The 14,301-nt window shown below is 41.2% G+C and overlaps 1 protein-coding gene across 2 annotated transcripts in view; it reads left to right on the forward strand.

Moving 5' to 3' along the window:
- SYNPR (synaptoporin) overlaps positions 1 to 14,301 on the forward strand; it is an 88,642-nt gene that overhangs the window by 63,744 nt on the left and 10,597 nt on the right. For both annotated transcript variants that reach the window (XM_042454296.1, XM_042454295.1), the window contains one exon: positions 9,381 to 9,576. In XM_042454296.1, the coding sequence (XP_042310230.1) occupies positions 9,381 to 9,576 (196 nt within the window). The remainder of the gene's footprint in view (positions 1 to 9,380; positions 9,577 to 14,301) is intronic.

Raw genomic sequence — 14,301 nt, forward strand, 5'->3', positions numbered from 1 at the left:
TCATTTTATATTATGGCAACCCTATCCTGGGGTTCTCTTGGCAAGATTGGTCCCAAGGAGATTTGCCATTGCCTTTCCCTGAGGCTGAGAGAGCATGACTCCCAATCCTCTTGCTCTGCTTCTGTTTTCCACCCCAAAATGCCATCTATCTTTCTCTCCTCTTTGGATCTCCTTGCTCTGTCTCCCTTTTGCACCCCAAAATGCCATCAATCCTTCCCTCCTATTTGGATTTCCTTGCCCTGCCTCCATTTTCCACCCCAAAATGCCATCTATCTTTCTCTCCTCTTTGGATCTCCTTGCTCTGCCTCCATTTTCCACCCAAAAATGCCATCAATCCTTCCCTCCTCTTTGGCCATCTATCTTTCTCTCCTCTTTGGATCTCCTTGCTTTGCCTCTGTTTTCCACCCCAAAATGTCATCTATCCTTCCCTCCTCTTTGGATCTCCTTGCTCTGCCTCCATTTTCCACCCCATTTTCACATCCTTCCCTGTGAATCATCTTCCACAAGCATTCGCATATTCTGTCACACATACAGAAATAAAAAAATGTTGCTTGCAAAGCAACCGGTGCGAGAAGGGAGGCATGTTCCACCCACTGCCCACCCTCTGACCTATATCCCTCCCCTGAACTTGACCCGATCCTGATCCGCGCCAAGTTCACATTTGCCAGCAACAGGGAAGAAACGGGTTTTCCAAAAAGAAATGGTAAATAATCCACTTTCGGAAAAAATGCTCTAAGAGGGAATTGCCCTGGATCGAGTGTGCAAGACCCTAATTCTGATGTGTTTAAACCAGTGCCAATGGTAACTTCCCATTTTTTATCTGGGTTACAGTTTGGTACAAAAGGTAGTCTGAATGGCCCCCAAGTTTTACATTTTGAACTTGGGCAGCATCTTCCCTGCATAAATAATGTAATTTGACACTGCTTTAACTACCATGACTTAGTGCTATGAAATTCTGGGATATGTAGTTTTGTGAGATATTTCTCCTTCTTTGTCAGGGAGCTCTGGTGCCACAATAGACTACAAATCTGAAGATTCTATAGCATTGAGCCATGACCATTAAAGTGGTGTCATACTTCATTATTTCTGTACTGCAGATGCAGCCTGAGTTTGCAACGATCAAAGTAAGCTGAGGAAAGGGGGGGGGGGGCAGGAAAAGGACACAGAAACGGGGACATTTTAAATGTAGTTGAAAAATTTGGATGACAGAACATTAATTGGAACTGTCCCTGTCATCAGGACAGGGTGGAGAAAATGAGGACAGTTGGAGAAAATGAAGTATGGAGCAAGAAACGTGTGTGTGAGGGGGATATATTCCCTTTTAAAGATCCATATTTACCACACAGAGATAGGTCCAACTTCATTTTAAAGGCTCTTGTTTTGTCAAGAAAAGGTGGAGCTGGAGACAAAATATAGTTTTGTAATGTAACAAAAAAAGACATGTGCATAACACCAGGTGTTGGATGTCCAGAGAGGCCCAGCCTAGGCTGCAATGCCACTTACTATAAAGAGAAATCTGTAGACCACTGGTCCTCAAACTTTTAGGGCAGGGGTAGGCAACCTTTTTGAGCCGGGGGCTGGGTTGCTGTCCCTCAGACAACTGGGGGGCTGAAGCCAAAAAAAAAAAAAAAATTAAATAATGTTTAAAAATTTAAATAAATAAATAAACTGGGACAAATGTAGGATGACATTTTCAAATGGTGGACACTTTTTTTAAAAAAAGTGGAGGACACGCAAAAAAAATTGCTGATTTTTAAAAAAATGTTAATATAAATGCATCTTTCTGAGGCGTCTATAGACAATTGCCCCCCTTGCCCCTGCGTGCAAGAGGCCAAAGGCCCCGGCGGCAATCGGCGGCAGGACCGGACTGGGGCCGGTCCCAAGGCCCCGCCGGGCCGCATCCGGCCCGCGGGCCGCAGGTTGCCTACCCCTGTTTTAGGGGCTACTTCCCGCTTTCCTCTTTGGTGATAACCCTAGTGCTCATGCATATTTGTTGATATTAGGTCTACTGTTCTACTAGTGTACTGCACATTCAAAGCAACCAGTCTCAGTTGTTGCTCCCTTTTCCACCTAGTCACCCTTGGACCTGCAACTGAGTAGCTTGTTGAGCAGTGACTAAAAAGTCTTTTGCTTTTTCCACCTTGCAGCAGAAACATCACTGGGAGGGCTTCAGGAGTGCAGGCTGCATGGCATGACACCACAACCATCACCACTGTTGCTCCATATATGTCTACCTTTTGGATGAAATGGAGTATAGCATTAACACAGATGGAACTCAGTGGAAGAGAAGATGTGCCCCAAAAGTGGGCAAATGATGTCTCTTGTTCCTCCAACCACAAAGCTTCAAACATCCTCTGGGAAAAGAGGAGGAGACTGAGCAGGACTTTCTGGGTTCTTCCATTCTCCTGGTATGACCTGGCCCCCTCCATGAGAGAGGGAGAAGCAGGCAGGAGAATCCAGGAGTGAATGAGCATGAGGAAGGCTGCTGTCTCCTATTGACACAAGAGCCTCCAGCTTTAGAAGTGGAGTGCAGGAGGAATCCAGGGATTCTTCATCCTTTTATTTCCCAAAGCAGAAGCCTGTTGTTAGAATGGGAGACAGCAGCCTCCAGCCTCACTTTGGGAGTGAGGTGCAGGAAGAATCCAGGGATTCTTCCTCATCTTAACTCCTGAAGCGGATTGTGTCAAGTCTGCTTCCTTCTTCGGAAGCTAGAGGCTGCTGTCACCCACTGATACACCAGCCTCCAGCTTTAGAAGTTAAGAGGAGGGTGTATCTGTGGTTCCTCTTGTGCCCCAGGGACCCTCAAAAGAAGTTTCATGCAATCCTCATCCTCACAATGGCCCTAAAGGCTGCTAGTCCCATTTGTCTTCCTCAGTACTTTGAGCGAAAGCCCCCCTGCCACTCCCTTTTCTCCTCACTGCCCCCCTGTTGCCCTATTTTCCCCTCACCACCCCCTGGGGGGGACATACCACCCACTTTGGGATTCACTGCTGTAGATCATGCCCGAGGACACTTATAACAACTTATTCCCTTACAGTTGGCCTTCCATTTTGGCAAATATGATTATTTGTGACTAATATGTTCTTGTTAGAAATCTCTAGGCCCTCCAGTATGACTCTGCTAGAAGTTGACCATAGAGCCAAGCTGGAAAACACTTCTCTAGCCATTTGTAGGTCATAGAATCATAATATCATAGAGTTGGAAGTAGGGTTGCCATAAGGCAGGACCTCCAAACCGGGACAAATGTAGGACAAATGTAGGGCCACATTTTCAAATGTAGGACACATTTTTTTAAATGGAGGACACTTGAAAAAATTGATAATTTTTTTAAAATGTTAATATAAATGCATGTTTCTTAGGCATGCTCAAAATGGAGGACATTTTGGCATTATTCCTAGACAGAAGGCTGAAATGTACTTCTCTTTCTGGCCAAACACCCCCCCCCCCAATTCTACAAGTACATTTCCCACTCCCAAGCAGGCATAGCATTTGCAAGATCACAGGCAGTCCCTTGTGCCATTGAAAACTACATGTCCCACTCCCAAGCCTTTTTAGCAATTCCCCCTTTCCTCCTTTTTCTTGCCCCCTCCAACCCCCCCAAACCCCTCACCCCCTCTTTTTCCCCAGGTATGTCTCAATTTAAGAGGGATTTATGGGACAGATCCAAAGCCTTTTTTCTTTTCTAATGGGGGCAAAACCTTGAGAAGCCCTGGATCCCTGAGAAGAAGAGGAGGGGGGCTTAGAGAGAGGAAGAAAGAGAAAAAGAAGATGAGGAGGGGAAGAGGAGGAGAAAAAAACGAAATAACAAGAAGAAGAGAAGGAGGGGAAAGAGAAAGAGGGGAAGCAGCTTGCCTGAGTGTAAATTCCTCCCTTGGATGTTGGAGTATGCCCAAATAAGGAAGCAGAGGGCTTGCCAATAGAGGCAGGGCAGTGCAGCAGACCCCGCCCCTGCTGGTTTCAGTCGTCCTGCTGCTGCTCCAGACAAGCTGCACGGGCAGCACTCTATAGAAGGCAGGCAGCAGCCCTGGGAGCTCAGAGTTGGGCAGCCACCCGGGAATGGGGGCGGAGGTGGGATGGGACTGGGCACGCCCCCCAGGGGGCGGGAAAGTCCCGCCCACCGCCGTGAAATGGCAACCCTAGTTGGAAGAGACCACAAGGGCCATCCAGTCCAACCCCCTGCCATGCAGGAATTCACAATCAAAGGTCCTCCATTGCAATTATGTGATCAAAAACTGGTTGATGTTGTCAAGGATGATGGGAGTTGTAGCTCTTCACCTTTGGCTCTAACTCACCACCTTGTTATGCAGCGGTGCTGACCAGCTTTGGTCAGTGGTTAATGCTTTTCTCCAAAGCAGCAGAGTTTCAGAGAATAGGCTGAAGACCCTGACAAACTCTCCAAGCCTTCTCACTCTTCTTCCTGAGATGTCTTCAAACTTCTCCAGGATTCTGCTGGCTCTTGTATCTTCACTCAAGACACCAGACAACTCAGTAGTCTTATATAAAAGATCTACTTTATTCTACTATATACAAATACTAATGCCCTCACAAATCACAATCTCTACAATCTCCAAACTACTCCAACTATCCACAACTACCCACAAAATACATTGGCAAACATAGCAATTATTATAGCCATTGTTAATCACCACCCACTTAGTCAGTTTCCACCCAGTGGGCGTGTACATTCATTTTGATTGGTTCACATAGTTCAACTCATACTTAAGAATTTCATCATTACACCTTGTACACTTAATGAATCTCAGGTGTTTCCAATTGTACATTCTATAATTCTGTCCTTGACATTCAAGACTTCTAAATGACATTAGCTTTTTCACTTGTGTGGCTTCTTAATTGCTTTTGCTTAGTCATTGTGACTTTCACATACATGTTTTATTTCTACTACTGTATGTCCCATGTTGCATTTTCCTTAACAGATGTTGCCATAGAGACAGCACTGGAGGACCTAGAGGTTCATAGATGGGTATTCTATCGGATTAAAAAAAGTGGTGGTGGTGGTTGTTTTTTTATTTGTGGGTTTTTTCCCACTTTCAGAGGGATCCTGCACCCCTAATCCCAGCTAATGTAGAATGCCAACTGTATATCTTTAAATTTATTGTCTAGGTTTTGCAAGAAGTTCTGGAGCCAATCCAAAGCAGTATTACAGCACTCTGAACTGCTGGGCTTTCTGACCTGAGCCCAAATGAAAAGCCTTAGAATGTCTTCCTCCCACTTTTCCCTTTGGTTTACTTCTACTGAAGCAAGCTGAGTTCAAAGTGCAAAAGTAGTTTGCACTCAGTTAACTCAGCAGGGGAGAGAAGAAGGCACAGTCTTGCTCTTCCTTATAGAATCAGGCAAGAGCAAATAGCTGCAGCCTCTCCAAACTTATTTATTCTTCCTCATTAATAAGATTTGCCATCTTGGCCACACTTCAATATTGCTTGGCTACACATACCCTGATTTTCATCTGTGAAATGTTGGAGGGTATGAAGATTGAATTCCATTGCTGCTGCCCCTGACCTGCATTGTCCTTGGCATTGTCTTTCCCCAGCTCTTTCGCCAGGCCTTCCTTTCCCTCTTTGCAGCTTGGGGCTTTTAGCCCCTGGACTCTTCCTTCTCTAGCCTGCTGGCTTCTAAGCTTCTTTTGTTGTAGGAAAATTGGCTATAAACCCTGTGCTCTCCTGGACTTTCTCTAGCCACCGTTAAAATCGCTGGGAACCCTACTAAGGTCTTTGCAGAGGCTGAAGGGCAAGACAACATTGGCAGAGGCATGGCGGTTCCTAACAGCCCACTACAGTTAGATATCAGCCATTTGTGTTGGCTGCAAATTATATATTCAGAAATTTCCCTGACCTTCAGATCCACCCAGTTGCTAAAAATGTCTCTCAGATGCTTCAGGGCTGTCAGAGTTTAGATCCTTTTTAATAATTTCAGTTGTCAAACCCTTGATTTTTACCCATGTACCTCTTTCTGTTATCCTTCATTCACTCTTTGATTCCTGGAACCTTTAATAATTCCAGCTCCAAAGCCAGTAAGCCTTTAGAGATAGGTTTTGCTTAAAGAATTATTATCATTTCTATCAATAGTGTTAATATTATTATTAAACACTTGAATCTGCTAAATTGCTTTCTGCCCTCACATTTTACCTGTTCATCTCTTTGTAATCTCTTTATATTACTTATTGTATGTCTTACATTTTAATGCCCCTTGTCAGCAACCAGGCTCTCAAGGTGGTTTAAATGACAAATACAGAAAATGAACTATAATAATCAATGTACTTTTAATGTATTGTAAAATTGAGGTATGTCTGTATGCATATTAAACCAATGCACACAAGCAGTTTCCTTTCTTATTTTATAAGGCATTTCAAAAAGTGAATGACAAAGCCAGCATTTTTCAGGCTTCTTGAAATATCAAAAAGAAATCAGTGGGAAAAGGCAAAAATGATAACAGGGTTTCTATTCCATGGGCATATTTAAAATTAAATTTGCTTTTAAAAGTGTTTTTTTAAAGAATATTTTCTGTGGCAGAGGTTTATTCACTGCAATAGCTAAAGTTGTAGACTGTATCTACTCTACAGAGCAATAGCAGTTTGATTTCACTTTAACTACCATGACTCCATCCTATGGAATTCTGGAATCTGTTATTTGAAGAGGTCCTAAAAAGTTCTAGTCTAGTGGACTACAGTGGTATGTCTCTCTGAGAGAAGTTTTAAGCCTTGTCTATGCTGACCAGGATATTCTGGGGTCATCCTGGAGTATCCTGGCCTCAGAGCTGCCCCAGCCTTCCACCATTATTTGGTCCTCTGTTCCTGTGCCTGGGCAGCTGTTTCCTTGGGCATCCTATTGAGGCACCCACCATGCTGTGGGTCTCTCACTTCGAAAGTCTGAATGAGGCAACCAGCAACAATCACATGGCAGGGTGACTCATTCTGACCTCAGAGCAAGTGACTACCAACAGAGGCAGATGTTCCAAGTGGCTCAGCAAGACATCTGTGAAGACAACCACCCCAGCACTGGAACTGTTTTTTATATTAATTTTAAGGCATTGTACCCCAGTTCTGGTATGTGCCAAATATTATCTAGACTGAATATGCCAGACATTATCCAGACTATTTGTATCAGAACCGAGGTTTGGGTCATGACACTGTCTGAACAGGACACAGCCAGAAACTGGGAAATGGGCCTTTTGGCCCATGCAGACAAGGCCTTAGTATTATTATTATTATTAACCTTTATTTATAAAGCGCTGTAAGTTTACACAGCGCTGTACATAAATTATTTATTTTTTTTAGTCAGACGGTTCCCTGCCCTCAGGCTTACAATCTAAAAGACACGACACAAAAGGAGAAGGGAGTGGTGGTGGGGAATAGGATCAGTAACAATTAGTAACAATGTAACATAGGGCCGTAGCAGATGGGCGGGAAGGAGAGGCCCGAGGTCACTCCAGCCACAAGCAGGCTGGGACTACAATGACTGCATGGCCTGCTCCCAAAGTGGGCTGCTACTGCAGGACCAAAAGGTGTGCCACCAAGAGCCAGATTATTCCCAACTCTTTTTGCTGCGATCCAAAGGACTGGAGCATGGTATTGGAGTGGTTTAAGGCTCCTTTGGGGGCTTGGATCATATAAACACCCCAAGCAGCCGGAAGCCACTTTAATTTGTCTGTCTGTTCCCAGGCTTCAGATAATTTTGCTGTTGCTTTTGAGGAATAATCATATGTAATTTGAAATACCAGATGGTCTGAGGACTTTCTAAATGACATCTTGAATTCAAATTGTATTTATGGGTCTTAGGGTAAAATCTACTACCCAGTTTCTGAGCTGTCTAGTGGTAAGGCTTCAGGATGTCTCTTCTATGTGCAGTGAAGTCTGACCCTCATGGAAATGTTGTTTGCAAATCACTGTTCTTCATTTCTTAGCTTGTGTACTGATCACGGAAGGCAAATTTGGGGTGCTCTAATCATTCCTAGATTTCTTCAAGAAACCCCAAAGGCTGCAGAGTTGGTTCAAAGTGTCAATACAAAGCAGAGCCAAATGCTCTATGGAAAGGAGTTTTTTTCACCTCCCCCTTTTAGAAGAAGCTTTTTTTCAAAAATTCTTCAAACATGTTTACTAGGGCTACATTATCTCAAGAGACAATTGGGTGTCTGTATGTGTGTGTGAATTAAGAGAGCAGAATGGCTTACTTGGGTGCTAGTGGCCACAGCAGAAGTAGCTGCTGCTGCGTTCTTTTCGAGCCATAAGTATTTGGAAGGAAGCTGAATCTGAATTAAGTAAATACTGTGCTTCTATTTCAGAGTTGCAAAAATTTGCCTCACTACCACTCCAGCCTAGCCATCATGTGTGGTGGTCTCAAAGCCACTTGGTAGCCTTCCTGTTCCAGCAGCCCTAAAATGACAAGTAGAGCATAGTATTCATGATGAACATAACTGCCATGTTGCTTTCAATTTGAGAAGAAGGTGTGCAAAGATGCTCAAGCATTTGAAGTTTCCTTTGAGTCCCTTGTATTGTGGAAATGCGTTTGGTGTCATACAGCTCAGTTTGCAGGCTCTAATTCAAAATTATTCACTCCTTTGGGGGAAAAATAATCACTAAGATGTCAATTCATCTACTGAACTCTAGGATATGATGGAGCACATTTATTTAGTCAGTTCAAGGGACAAATTTATATATAGTCAATCAAGAGCAAATCACAGTATACACTTGTCTATAAGAGCAAATTACCATATATACTTGACTATACACTATGTATAAATCAAGGACAGGTTTGGGGACCAAAATTATGGATTTTGATATGATCCATGGGTAAGTCCAAGGTAAAACTTAGGGGCATGTAACAAAGAATGTAAAGGGCAAAGCAAAGAGAAAGGATGCCAGAGAATTTACAAAATTCCAGCAGGCAGAACTGTGCTCACCCTAAAAGCTGGATGAATGAGGATGGAATTATGAGAAATAGTGGCTGTGTGATGTGTGGAGGAAGCAACCACACACAGGTGGAGCTAAAATAACTTACATGTCAAAAAGGATGAAAAGCTGAAGCAAAAAAACTACAGTATATTCCCACCCAGATATTCAAGAGGGTCAGAAGCTGTGCCACAGAAGAGAGAGTAGAGGGGGTTGGTGCTTCTTTTGCTCCCAGCACAGACTAAGTTCTCACCTTTTGCCACTCTACTCAGAAAAGGCATGGTTCCTTTTTTTATAAGAGATACCAGTGGATAAATTTTGAGGTCATTTTTTTGACTAAAATTTCTAGACGAATACATTATATACAGTATGTCAACATTAAAATGGAAGGCAACTTGGATTCTTCATAGGATGCCTTGTCACTTGCATGCAGCTAACTACTTTTCTCATCCAACTCACTTTCCTCTTCTAATTTTAGGTTGTACCAGGTGAATTTTGATGCTCCCACCTGTGAAGGAAAACGAGAAAAGCTTTCACTAATAGGCGACTTTTCTTCTTCTGCGGAATTCTTTGTCACTATCGCAGTCTTTGCCTTCCTCTACTCCTTGGCAGCCACAGTGGTTTACATTTTCTTCCAGAACAAATACCGTGAAAACAACAGGGGACCTTTGATTGTAAGTGTGTGTTGCACTAGTACTGACAGCTTTACCCTGTGTATTAATTCATTTGTTTAGCTTTTCTATTTGAATATTCTCTGTTTAGTTACTATGATTTCCATTGTTTGGTTAGGGAAAAAGGAGACAGACAGATAGATAAACTATCATATATCTATATGATATGTGATTAATCATATATAAGTTCTTCCATGCAAGGACTGATGGTTCACAAATAATATGTTGAACACAGCAGTGAGGAACACAAAAGATAGGGATGTTTTTTTTAACAAAACTACAGTTTGTCCTTCAGCATATGATTAAAGCTTATAGATAAGATTGCAGATACTGTTCGTGTGCATGCGCATGTTTGTGTGCATATTCTGAATAGCAATAGTCTGAAAAGCACTACAGAGAGCCTAGAAATATTATACTTTGTGCCCAGAAGGGATATAATAATGTTTTTAAAAGTTTAAACCATGAGGAAATAGACTGGGAGCATTAAAATTCAAGGAAGACATAGCATTCAGAAAAGTTTTGACAGAAGAATTACCAGAGCACAGGTGGCATAGAATCACAAAAGCCTAGAATCAAAGTTGGAACTCAAAAGCCATCTAGGCTTACCCCCATCCAGCAGGAATGCGTAACTAAAGCACTTCTAAGAGATGGGCATCAAACTTCTGTTTAAAGGCCTCCAAATAAATCACCATCCTTTGAGCCAGTCTATTCTGCTTTCAAGCAGCTCTTAGCATTAGGAAGCTAATGCTTAGGCCCTAGTCTCCAGAGCAGCAGACAATAAATTTGCTCCATCTTCTGCATCAGTGCATTTCAAGCTGTCTAATATGGGAGACTGGTAATTTTCCCAATGTGCTAGAGGCTAGTACCATATTACTTTCCATTGGCCATTGATTTCTTTTTTCTTCCTGGAATCTTGACACCACCTGACAGCTGAGTTCTCATGGACCAATGCCAGTCCAGTAGCCACCAATTTGCTAGCATTGTTTTACATGGCATCCCTTTAGATATTAAATATGGTTACTATATTACAGTAGGCCCTTGGTATCCATTGAGGTTTGGTTCCAGACCCACCCTTATGGACACCCAAATCTGTGGATGCTCAAGTCCCATTATATACAATGGTGTAGTATGAAACCCACTGGCAAGTCATATGCTCTCAGCCTCAGGGGAAGGCAATGGCAAACCTCCTAACAAATCTTGCTAAGAAACCCCATGATAGGTTCACCTTTGGGTTGCCATAAGTCAGAAACTATTGGAAGGCACACAGCGACAAAACAACAGTAAAATGGCAGCCCTTATATAAACTGGTGAGCAACTCAATGGTTTCCTTTTTGGATTTAAAAAAATATTTTCAAGCCATGGTTGATTGAATCTGTGGATGCAGTCTGTGGATACAAGTGAGACAACTGTCTCTGAATCTTCTCCAAGCTAAACATACTGAGACCCCAAAGCATGCAGTGGAGATATATATTTTAGAGTCATCATTAGCATTAAATAATGTAAGGGGAGATGGACAAGGGTGCCTAAACTGAGGTGAGAAGCACAGTGTAACCTCCCAGCACATGGCAGCCCCTCAGTTCCCTCAGTAGCAGAGATGAATTTAGTAGCTGTAATGCTTCGTTTTCCTCCCCAAGACCCAGAAAGAGGAGGTGGCTAGAGCAGCATCACTCACATGTATTTTTCCAGGATGCAGAATGAGAAGGAAAATGGTCCAGGACTGGCACCCACATTTCCTCCCTCCCTCTGGAGAAGAAGACAACACATGCCCAGGAAGGGGGAAGATGCAACCACAGTGCCCTTGCCATTCCAGAACCTCGCTATACCCCAGTGTCTGGCTCCTTGCAAAGCCAGCCCCTGATGTGATGGAGGCATGCGGATGCATAGTCACCCCCTCCCCCTCCATGGGGGACTACACCTTCCATATTTCCCCCAGTCCACACAGGCAATGGCTGTGCTCATAGTTTTATAGTCCAAAACCACAACAAAGCACCTGTATCTGGCATTTCTGATGCTGCCAGTTTCTCAAATCTGGCCACCCTTTTCTTATGTCATTTGGAGTTAAAGGCTTAAGCCAAAATCCAAAATAGAGTTGTTTTTATTTTTGTTTGGTTTGGGATTTTTTTTTTCACTTTTATTTTTGCAGCAAGTAATATATACAAAATAATAACATACAAAATAGACATCAAATTTTGTTTTCCAGAGCTACATATCTACAATTGACTTCCCATGTTCGTCCAGTTTGTATAAAACTTGGCCGTTTAAATCTTATTTTCATCAGTTCAAAAGTAATGTTTTAACTCTTCTTCTGCGTATTAAAATCTAGCTTAATTTATTTTGATCACTCTATCTCAATTCATACAATCAGCGTCTCAAAAAATTTAAGTTTACCTTTTCACAGTAGAGTAGTATTGGAGCCCAATCCTGTTCTACTTTATGTACATTTTGTCTTTTTAATCTAGCAGTTAACATATCCATGTTCATCATTTCCTGATCCAGTCTAAAACAGAATACCTCTATTGTTTTCCATTTTTTTGCCAAAATCAGTCTCGCCGCCATGACCATGTATAACAATAATATGCTACATTTCTTCTCAATCTCTTTTGGTACCTTATTGAGCATATTTAATAAACATAGTTCTAGTGATGGCTTAAAATTAATTTCAAGGATTTCACATATCAGTCTATGAATATTTTTCCAATAAGATTTAACTAAATTACAGTTCCACCGCATATGGTAACACCCACTCACAGCACTCTTGCACCTCCAGCATTTATTCCCACATGTTTTATAAATTTTTGCTAATTATACTGGGGTTAGGTACCAGCGATTTTCCATTTTGTAATAGTTTTCTTTTAAGTCCTGGTATTGAGTAAACTGTTGTATTCTTCTACTGGCTAACTCACAACTTTCCAGTTTAAGGTCCCTTCCAATATCCATTGCCCACTTAATCATTGTTTCTCTTTTAGTCTTCCTTTTAGCAATACATCATAAAATTTTGAAGTCAATTTTGGACCATTTTTCCTAATCAGTTTATCTAATTCATTTTCATTTTCTTTGAATTCATCTTTGATTTCCATTTTTATAGTTATTTTCATACAAATCTGCATTCCTTTTCGTTATCCAAATTCCTAAATATCTATTTTTTTCGTCAGTTTTATATCCTGATTTGTTTTGTAACAATTATTCTTTTGTCATATTTTTGGCCAGATTCACAGTTTTATCTTTGTTCACTTTCACCCCTCAGATCTTTTCAAAGTTGGATAATATCATTTGTAATTTTCCAGTAGAGTGAATTGGTTCTTCTAGAAAGAAGACTATATCGTCCACAAAGGCTTTCAATTTGTAGTGTTGGCCTTTTAGTTGTATTCCCTTGATATCCGTATCTTCTCTTATTTTATTACTTAAAGCCTCCATCACATTGATATACAAATGTGGCGATAAGGACATCCCTGCCTGGTCCCTTTCAGTATATCATATTTTTGAGTTCTTTCACCATTTGTAATTAGTCAAGTTTTCTGGTCCCTGTAGATGTTCCTAATTGTTAGAAAAATTGTTTTGGGTGATGTCTCTTGCCCGTGGTCCCTGAACTGGTACCAACTGGATGTAGATGCAGTCTCCTCTGAAACTCAAGATCAAAGCAAACTCCAGCACAGGCTTTTCAGCTTGCTGGAACAATGCCTAGTGAAACAGCTGCTTAATTAAAGAAACAAACTCCAGCAGTATTTCACTCGTTACTGAGGCTTTATTTCTTGTTGCTGTTTACATGAGCTAATAGCTACAACTGTACAACACATCTTTCTCTCTCAGAGTCCATTCTCCCAGAATACAATAGAACAGTCTTTGTTCTCATAAGTACAACATTCCCACGCAGTGACTCCTTAGTCCAGCCTCTTTCTCGTAAATTGCCATGCAACATAGGAGCCAATCACAGTACAAACAGAAAAACATATCTTGTTTACATTTTGTCTCGTCCCGTTGTCCTTGGACATTTTGTCTTTGGCCTAGGCTTTTGGTCTTCAGTCTGTAACCAATTTTAAACTTCAGCAAACCATTGTCACATCTAAACGTTTGCAATACAAATATACACTAACACTAATCCAATCACAAAAGTTTTATCCAAGGTTCATTCTCTTAATTACTTCAGTCATAAAGCTCCATTTCACCTTGTCAAAAGCTTTTTCTACATTGACAAAGTTCATAGGAGCTTTCATTATTTCGTTCATAATATTCAATGGCATTTAACAGTTTTCTTTCATGTCTTGCTCAGAGGAATCCTGTCTGATCTTCATGTATCATCTTATTCAGAGTTTTTTTCAGCCTGTCTCCCAGTATAAACATAAAGACTTTATAATTAACATTTAATAATGTGTTAGGTCGATAGTTCTTGTCCTTCCCTTCTTTTGGTATTATGGTTATATTTACCGCTTCCCATAGTTTTGGAGGACTTCCTTAAGTATTCTGTTTAACATTTGTTGCAAAGAGATTTTTAATTTTTTTTCAAAGTTTCTGTAATATTCCTCAGTAAAGCCATCAGGTCCAGGGGCTTTATTTACTTTAAGATTTCTAATTGCTTGTGTAATTTCCAAAGTTGTGAATGGTGTATCTTTTTGTCTTCTTCTGAACAGATGCCAACTGAATTGATTTTTTTTTTGTTCTTCCAGAAACAATTGAATAGGATTTATTTATTTATTTATTTATTTATTTATTTATTTATTTATTTATTTATTT

Source organism: Sceloporus undulatus, chromosome 2 (genome assembly GCF_019175285.1).
Source record: "Sceloporus undulatus isolate JIND9_A2432 ecotype Alabama chromosome 2, SceUnd_v1.1, whole genome shotgun sequence".
Lineage (NCBI taxonomy): Eukaryota > Metazoa > Chordata > Lepidosauria > Squamata > Phrynosomatidae > Sceloporus > Sceloporus undulatus.